We start from the raw sequence: 8,738 nt of genomic DNA, 5'->3' as shown, positions 1-8,738 counted from the left end.
TATTTTGTTTTCAAAATAAAATAAAAATTTTAAAACTTCCGCTGCGTTTGGGCGTGTAGAAAACCAGATACAACAACAAGATCGTGGCACTTTAGAAATCATGGGAATTCAGAGTAAATAGTCAATAATGCAACACCCATACTTCATATTTCGAAGAAACGTTTGTGGCCGTTAAAGTGGCTGAATTTTTTAGTGGATTCGACAATATTTTGAGATGGTTTTGTTGCACCCAATGAACCAAAAGATCTGGATTTTGCACTTAGATTTATGTAGAAACCAATGCTCTAGAAATGAATTTGGATGAAGTTCTCCACCATTTCGAATGAGAAATAGGCAAAGTAAGTTACATGCTTCTCAGCTGCAAAATATAAACATGGATTTTTGAATTCCACACTAGTAAATACACAACCCTTTCGGCTTATTATATCAACACAAACTAAAATGGAAATCGTAATCTATTTCTTAATAGAAAAACTCTTACAACAATGTGTGTGTGTGTGTGTATATATATATATCAACTTTGAAATGGCTTGTAAACCTTGAGATCTGCAGCAACACCAACAAATGAACCAGCAGCAGCAGCAATAGATATAATCAAACAAGCCATACTCAAAATCTGAAGGCTTATCCATCTTGTGCTCCACTTGGGGATCCTCTTTTGCACTATATACATCTCCACAGGATAATAAACGGTCAATGGCCAGAATCCAAACGCGCCTAGAATCCCAACAACGTCGTTGAAGAATGGCATGAGCATAGATATCACGGTCGTAATGATCACGAAAATCGTCCTCCAGACGAGCCTGAATAGATTGAGCTTGTATGGTTTGCATCCTGGGATTGGTATCGGGATTTCTTTTGCGAAAAATTGGCTATCAGGGAACCATTCAGCTGCTGTTTTCTCAATAAATGCGAAAAGGGGTTGGCAGTAGACTTGGTAGGCCCCGATTAGATGGATCACAATGGCTAAATTCGCTATGTCGAGGAGCCAGAAGGGATTGTAGAAGCCAAAACCGGTGAGTAAGTTTCCGGGCGAAAGATCACCAAATGCTGCGTAGCCAAAGCAGCCACAGAACATGTAGAAAATAGTCGTTAACACCACACTGACTAGAGTGGCTTTCTTCATTGTTTTGTATTCAGATGGAGGGGATTTGATCGTATCCTGTCAATTAAATGAGATAGATCAAGAAAAGAACATCAAATCTATACAGAAAACTCTAAGTGGATGCTAAAATTTGAGGTATCTGAGAAGTCAAAGTTACAAGTTCTCTTGCTGTTTGTTACCAGCAGATCATTGTAGCACCAAAAATTATACTAAATGTTGCAACATAAATATTACGATTCTAACATAGGTTTGATGTGATATTATGTAACAAAATTAGTTAAAAACTCGAGTTCATGGGGCGTAAATCAACAATAGTTTTATCCTTTTAACATATATGCAAAAGATTTGAAATTATACCTGAATTTCGATAAGAATAAGGGAGTAAGAATATGCAAAAGCTATAGCTCCGAGAGCTTGAAAGCTTCTCCAAATCTTATCAATTTGAGTCACTTCTCCCAACCCTGTCCCGATTTTAATCCCAGTTAAGCTTCCCATGATTTTCCCACTTTCTGTCAAGAAACACCCGAAAACATGTACTGTCAAAACGGATTCAAAATCAATAAAATTGAATCCTCCTAATCAAGAACTTGAAAGCTAAAAGTGCCTACATTTTTTTACCTGCAACTCTTGCGATGCCAAGGCCAAGACCAATGGTGGAGTAAGTGAAGGACATGATAGCAGCGACAATCGAAAGCCACCATATTTGATCGAAATTGGGGATTTGAGAGAAGACTATTTCGATCACACCAAAGGCAATCATGTATGGATTGCTTGAGATTTTGCAAGGACTATCATGTCCTTTGGAATGAAAGCAATTAGATCTCTTGATAGCCCTGTTTCACCATTGTTCCGTTAATGGAAACTTTACGTGTTTTCAACCATATCAATCCCAATTCCCATCAACATAACCAACCACGCCAGACAACCATACCCCTCAATTTTTTTCTAAAAAATATGACCTCCTCATGTATATGTTTTTGGCTTGAAGGTCATATACTTAAAACACTTAACGCTTTTAACTCTTCTTAACAAGTGTAAAAATGATAGCATTTCAGGGACAGGTATGTATAACGGGAGGTGGATGCAGAAAACCCGAGTCGTCTCCCTATTTCACCATCTTTATAAAAATATATATATGTATACGATAAACAAGTGAATCTATCTTTACTTACATCATGCTAATAGAAGAAGCAATGGTGTAACCAACACCAACACCAAAAAGATTCAAATACTGAATTACCCCACAGACTTTCACCTGAAAACCACCTGAATCCATTCAAGAAAACATCATCATCATGTGCAAATAAATAAACAAAAAGAGAACTTAAAAGTTCACAAAGAGAACTTCACCAAGATTTGCCCGAACAGCATCCATGTAAGTGTAGTTCCTTTCGCCGGTGTCCGGGTCGCCGGTCCGGTAGCACGCCGCCAGAAGGGCAGAAGTGTAATATGTGACGAACGAGAACAGGAACAACAAAGTGGGGCCCGCGACCCATCCCAGCTGGGCCGTGGCCCAAGCCAAGGACAGCACACCAGATCCAATCACAGCTGTGATAATGTGAGCACTTGCAGTCCACACAGTTCCTATATCCAACAAACACAAAAATCAAGAAATATATATATTTTCCTCCGGTAGGGATTGCTTCGTTAGATCGAACACAGATTTTGTCCAAAACTTTTGAAAATAATTAAAATTTTCAAAGGAAACGAAAATTAATAACATTAATGAATATATACATATATATACACACAGTACTTATATGAAAGAAACATAAAAATCAAGAAAACGCAATATTTTGCAAAAGTATATATGTATATATATAGTATAGGGTAAAATACCAGTTCGTTTAAGTCGTCCATCATCATCAAAACTCTTGGAGCCGCCAGACGCATTGAAGGAGAGATCGATGACTTGGTGGTGCTGCATTATTGAATCACTCACCATGTTTATTATTTATTTTTTTTGCCTTATTTTCCCAAATCAAAATCCCAGAATTTTTTTACAAAATATGTAGCAAACGATATATTATTGCATGAATCTAACTGTTCCAACTGTCTTCGTAGCCAAGTTTCTTGACTTATTCAAGAAACACACACTTGCACACACTTTTCGTGGATTTTTGCATTGTGTTAAACTACTGGGATTCTAAACTTTGCAAGTTTTGCAGGTGAATATGAAACGGCAGGTGTAGGGGCTTAAATAAGAAGAGAGATATGTGATAAAAGGCACAAACGTGGCTGAGAATTTCTGTCAAAATTAGTCAAACTTTTGTCAACCAGTTGATTCATGCTCACTTTTAGTTAAAAAAAAATTTAGTATGTGTGTGTACATATATAATGTGTTTTACAAATCACATAAAATTGAAGAAAAAAATATCAAACAACAAGTATGATCAAACAATACGATGCATTTTGCATTTTTATGGTGTAAATTTGAACTTCTTTTATCATAGAATAAATAGCATGCAAAGTGTGTGAAGTTGACTTGGCTATGCATTTATAGTTTCAAGAATTTTGGTCAAGATTACTTTGGATTATGATAATTAAATGCCACCTGCCCAATCATTCCTTATGTTGGGGAAAACAAAGCCATAATTTCATTTAATTTGATTTGGGATTCACCTAATTTTGTTGAAAGTTTATATAAATATAAATTATCAATTGATGTAAAAAGGCAGGAGAAATTAATATGCAACAGATCATTTTATTTTTGTGTGTGTATATTAATATCGATAGTATGAATGGAGACTTTTCTTTAATTTTCTTTTCTTTCTTTCTTTTTTTCCCCCTTCTCATTTCAATAACTTTGATTCGTATTTTGCTCTTTTATTTACTAAAGTCTTCAAGAAAGAAGGCTCGAGTTGAAGTCTCAGGTTCTTTTTAAGTCAAGAAACGAGTGTTTTGCTTTAAAAATTCAAATAATTCAGTGAGATATATCTTCGTAGAAAAACGATTTTGCGATGTAACGACAAAACAAAGAGTGTGATAGTCTTAAATTTTGGATTGAGATAGACTGAAACTCTCAAATATTAATAAGAGTGAAATTTTTTTCAATGTATTGAGAAGCATAATGCGTTTTGATTTCCTATTAGAAAATAAAATAAGGAATTGATGGGTTCTTACCGCCATTATTACGTGTATGTGCCCCCTTGATCAAAGAATGAAAATCCCAATAATGCCTTGGCCAAAATTCACCAAAGAAATGAAAATGCTCCAAGATAATGTATATTTTTAAAAACTCTGTCATTCTATTTAAGCAGATCCATTGTATATATAGAAAGTGACAAAAAAATCATCACAAATTAAATCTCTTTAGAAGAGAGCCTTTGAATTCAAAAATGGTTTGTACACTTGTGCGGTTCCTCTCCTCCGTCCCTTTTTGTCTCAAATGGGAATATGGTTCTATTTCAATTAACCATTGAGTATATAAAACAAATATACCCTTGATAATTCTTGAAAATAATGTAGCATATTGCATAATGTTAGTTTACTGAGACAACTATCAATTTTTTGTCAAACATTTCTTATAACTATTGAGAATAATAGAATATGGTAAAAAAAAATATGCGAATTTTTGTGTAATATATGCTAGTTTATTTCATTTGAGCATATATAATCATACAAAGATGCGAGATTAGTATCGTATTCTCGTGGGTATGGTCCCAAATTCTGAGGAAACATAGGTTATTTATTTATTTAAAATGATAATTTTTTAAACCTGTCGTACATTTATAATGTTGTCCGAGTACATTTAAACTGCCACCGGTTATATGGAACGATATTATTGCCAGAAAAAATCTTGTCTGAAATATTTAAATTGCTACGAGTATAAATTATTTGAGACCAAAATTCTCAATTTAATATATGGTGTTTGATAAAATCTCAATTCAATCTATTTTATTTAGATTTTCCCAAAGTAGTCATCTATGTTTCAAAATTTTGTACAATTTGATCATTCAAGAATAAATATTTTCAAAAAATACCGTTGATTTTATTATTAAAAAATATATATATTGGGTCATGAAAATGATATCAGAGAGTATATTTTTTTAATTTCAGACAGATAAAATTATTATTACCTTATCTTGCCAAGGAGGAGATATTTCTAAAAAATTATGAATATGTACTTATGTCGAGATTTATTATTTTTATATTTTATTCTAATATATGAAATATTTAAAACATGAAGATCAAATCAAAGTTTGATACCAGAAGTAATTAATAATGAATCAGACTACTGAGGTAAATTTATGATTCAAAGTAATATATTTTGATTATAAATAGTCTCATATTTCTCTAAATTCTCAAAAAATATTAGAGCAACTCAAAAATGTACAAAATTATCGCAATAAATTATATTATGTGCACATAAAATTGAAAAAATCCTTGAAACAAGAAGAAATTTGTGAAACATTGAAAAATATTCAAACAATAATTATAAACCTAGAACAATAACCCAGTTCTAGAAAAGATATCTCGGGAGGAAGGTTACCACCATTCTTTTATATTGAACCCATATTAAATCAAATTGGGAAGCTCGAAGTAGTGCAAAACCTTTGACCTACGATAAAAAAATGATCAACCTTATAACAATCGTCTCAGAAAAGAAAACAATCTGATGAAAAGTATAGAAATGATTGATCTCGATGGTCTACAAGACCTTACAAAGTCTTTTGGAAATCTCAAAGTCGTAAATCTGAAAATGAACCTAACTAAATGAGGTAAACAATCTCTTGTTAACATGATACTTTCTCAAGAACCACCAAAGAAAAGTGTGGGATCATATGATACAAATGTAAGGTCTAGAAAATTCGAGCTACATAAGCCTGACTGTATACAATTTAAGGTTTTATTAAAATATGTGTTTAATTGTTTTATTGCATGAAATGCGTGGTTGTTGCATGGATATGTGTTTTATTTTATGGTTTATTAAGGTTTCATTCAGTAGGGCTTTTAGTAGTATTTCGCGATCGAACGAGGAATGGAGACCATGTATAATTTGGAAAAATATTTTTATTAAATAATTATTTTTAATTATTTAACATATGATGTAATTAAAGGTGATTTTCGAAAATGATCATTGGTTGGGTATTTTACTCGTCGGACCATATCTTAAACTGGTGCGCAAAATTTAGAGAGTCGAAAGACTTTTTGAGGGTTTGGGCAAAATTTTAAATAACGTACCTAAATGAAATATTTTTCGTGGGTTTTTTGGGCTTAATGAAATTATTTTATGCATAATGGGCCCAAAATTCTACTTAACCTTATTATTTTTAATTAAGGGTTTACTAGCACTAAATATTATAATTAAGCCCTACACTCAAACCCTAAACCTATTCCTAAACAACTCAGCCACCCCCTTCTCCCGTTCAACATCCATTTTTCGAAAAACAAAATACAACAGCAACCATCGAAATCGTCTCAAGCTTGCAAAGAACTCCTTCACCGTCTCTCTGTGCAAGTTCTACGCGTATATCTCATAGGTTTCGAGCATATATACACAAAGGCACGCCTATATCCCGTTTTTCTCATCATTCACATCAATATATGAAACGACCATAATTCTAAATTCATTTATTTTTCATTTTTTTTTACACAATGCATAATTAATTCATCATAAATAAACTAGCATAAATAGTCAAATAAACAAAACTTCATATCATCCATAATCATTCATGCAGAATAAATAAAATAAGCGATAAAAGTCTAAATTTAACTCAATAAATTATGGCATCCTAACAGTCTATAAATGAAAGCGATAATCCATAAAATCATCAAAAGTCTTTAATATATGTGGAATTTCTAAGTCCTCGGGTATGCACTCTGCCTCTCGTATGACTCGATAGTCCGCACCTCATGACTCAACATCATCATTACGTGCAACCATTCAAACGTAGTGAGTCTAATGACTCGACATGGTCAAACCTAATATAGCAAGTACGTAAATATACACTCACATGCATAAAAATTACTTTTACTAAAAATAGATTTTTTCATGCAATCATGAAACCTTCAAAATATGCAAATTTTGAAATCATGCGTAGATATAAACATTTTCTATTTAAAATCATCATTTTTAGGTGAAGTCAAATCCTTGAAAATGACAGCATTCATTCGATCGATCAATCTATAAAACATAGTACTAGGCCGTCGGGTTCAACGTTCACTTTTTCGACAATCCCACCGACTATCATAAAAATAACTTCACTGTTTCCGTATTCAATGGATCCATTATCATTGAGATTCTCGCCCCTGTTTTCGACGGTTCACTTCCTTTTCATTGCAAGTTCACCATTCCCGTTTTCATCGGATCGCTTACTACTTTTTCGTCACGATCAATTCACATTCCTCAAAAATATTTTTCTTTACTTTATCATTTCATAAAATATTCATGACTTTCCATATTCTTTTAAAATTTCCAAAAAGATGCGTAAAATCATTCATATACGTCGAGATTGCTAAAAATAGCATATACGTGCAAAATACGTTAAAACTTCTAAAAATAGCATATATCATGCATATACTTTAAAATTTCTAAATAGAATTTAACATGATTTGGAATTGTTTTACGAAGTTGCAAACAGCCCTAGATTTTCCTCGAACCGACTGCTCACGATTCAATGCTATACATACCCGGACGACCTTAAACTTTGACTCAAGGAGACGACTCGATTTTAAAACTTTAAAAACAACCAAAAATATCCAGTAACTTGTTGGAAATTCAATCTTATGACCTACGTTTCAAAAACAACTCGATTCTCTTACCGGATAACTCTTTTATTACCGTTTTCGCGTTTTTTGGTTAAACAAATGACCAAACTACCCTTCCAACTCGAACCACCCCGAGACCAGACATTTATTAACATCCTAAGACTCAATATTAGTTGTTGGAAGTCCCCAAGCGCAAGCCAAAACCGAAACAAGGATTTAAAATTTAACATAGGCTCATTTCGCTCCTATTTTGACACGTTCGGGCAATTTACGACCCCGAACGGACCACGGCTCGAAACGACCTCAAAACAGGCCCTAGACCCCTTCCTTAGACACTAAATAAGACCGCGATCAGGCCCATTTTGACACATAACCGACGCTCAAGGCCCTGAAGCTCACGCATCAGCAGCACACAAAAGGCATCCTCACACTCACCTTGGCTTCCTCGCTGCACCAGCTGCTGTCCCAGCCCATGGCTTGACTTTTGACTCATACTAGACCCTCACTTGGACCCTAATTCACTTTTCTAACCCCTGGACCAGCCCTTTCCACCATCCCCTTGCCCTAGGAACCACACGACTCCTAACAATCCAACATGATCAACTTTTGGAGTCTCGGCCGCTGTGCTGCACCAGCACGTCCAGGCCTTATCTGAACCCTACCAAGACTCACCTAGGACCCAAAACAACCCCTCCAGACCACGGATAGGTGCCATGCAGCCAGCCATGGACCTTAGCACCCAAGCCGCGCCCCTCTTTGAACTTACGGCATGCATGCATTTGCGTGCAGGGCTAGACAGCCCGATGGGGCTTTTTGATTCAACCTTTCTCCCTTAACTCCTCTTCTTAAACATCTATACCAACCCTTGTTTACCTTGGTTTGCATCCTTCCCCTCAACAATTTAATAAACATAGAAAATATT

The 8,738-nt window shown here is 34.5% G+C and overlaps 1 protein-coding gene across 2 annotated transcripts; it reads right to left on the bottom strand.

Annotated features, from left to right (window-relative positions):
• Nucleotides 1-359: 359 nt before the first annotated feature.
• LOC142522905 (amino acid permease 3-like) lies at nucleotides 360-4,378 on the bottom strand. Of its 2 annotated transcripts, XM_075626486.1 has the most exons (7): nucleotides 4,229-4,378; nucleotides 2,945-3,026; nucleotides 2,456-2,689; nucleotides 2,278-2,371; nucleotides 1,724-1,938; nucleotides 1,463-1,614; nucleotides 360-1,162 (listed from the first exon to the last, which is right to left on the bottom strand). In XM_075626486.1, exons 1-7 carry the CDS (start codon nucleotides 4,232-4,234, stop codon nucleotides 515-517), a joined length of 1,431 nt encoding a protein of 476 aa, XP_075482601.1. In that variant the 5' UTR covers nucleotides 4,235-4,378; the 3' UTR covers nucleotides 360-514. The 2 variants fall into 2 exon arrangements, with proteins under 2 accessions (XP_075482601.1, XP_075482600.1); XM_075626485.1 differs by lacking the exon at nucleotides 4,229-4,378 and having other exon boundaries at nucleotides 2,945-3,484.
• Between the last annotated feature and the right edge of the window lie 4,360 nt (nucleotides 4,379-8,738).

The sequence above is a fragment of the Primulina tabacum genome, chromosome 13 (assembly GCF_025594145.1).
Source record: "Primulina tabacum isolate GXHZ01 chromosome 13, ASM2559414v2, whole genome shotgun sequence".
Lineage (NCBI taxonomy): Eukaryota > Viridiplantae > Streptophyta > Magnoliopsida > Lamiales > Gesneriaceae > Primulina > Primulina tabacum.
The sequence above is the reverse complement of the archived record's forward strand: the minus strand, read 5'-3'. Positions and strand labels throughout refer to the sequence as shown.

Bases quoted from the DNA above. Each gene is read 5' to 3' on its own strand.
- LOC142522905 (XM_075626485.1), bottom strand. From the start codon at position 3,050: ATGGTGAGTGATTCAATAATGCAGCACCACCAAGTCATCGATCTCTCC. The intron at 1,615-1,723 runs GTAAAAAAATGT...GTTTCTTGACAG, and splicing joins TGGCATCGCAAGAGTTGCAG to AAAGTGGGAAAATCATGGGA. The intron at 1,163-1,462 runs GTATAATTTCAA...TTTAATTGACAG, and splicing joins TTATTCTTATCGAAATTCAG to GATACGATCAAATCCCCTCC.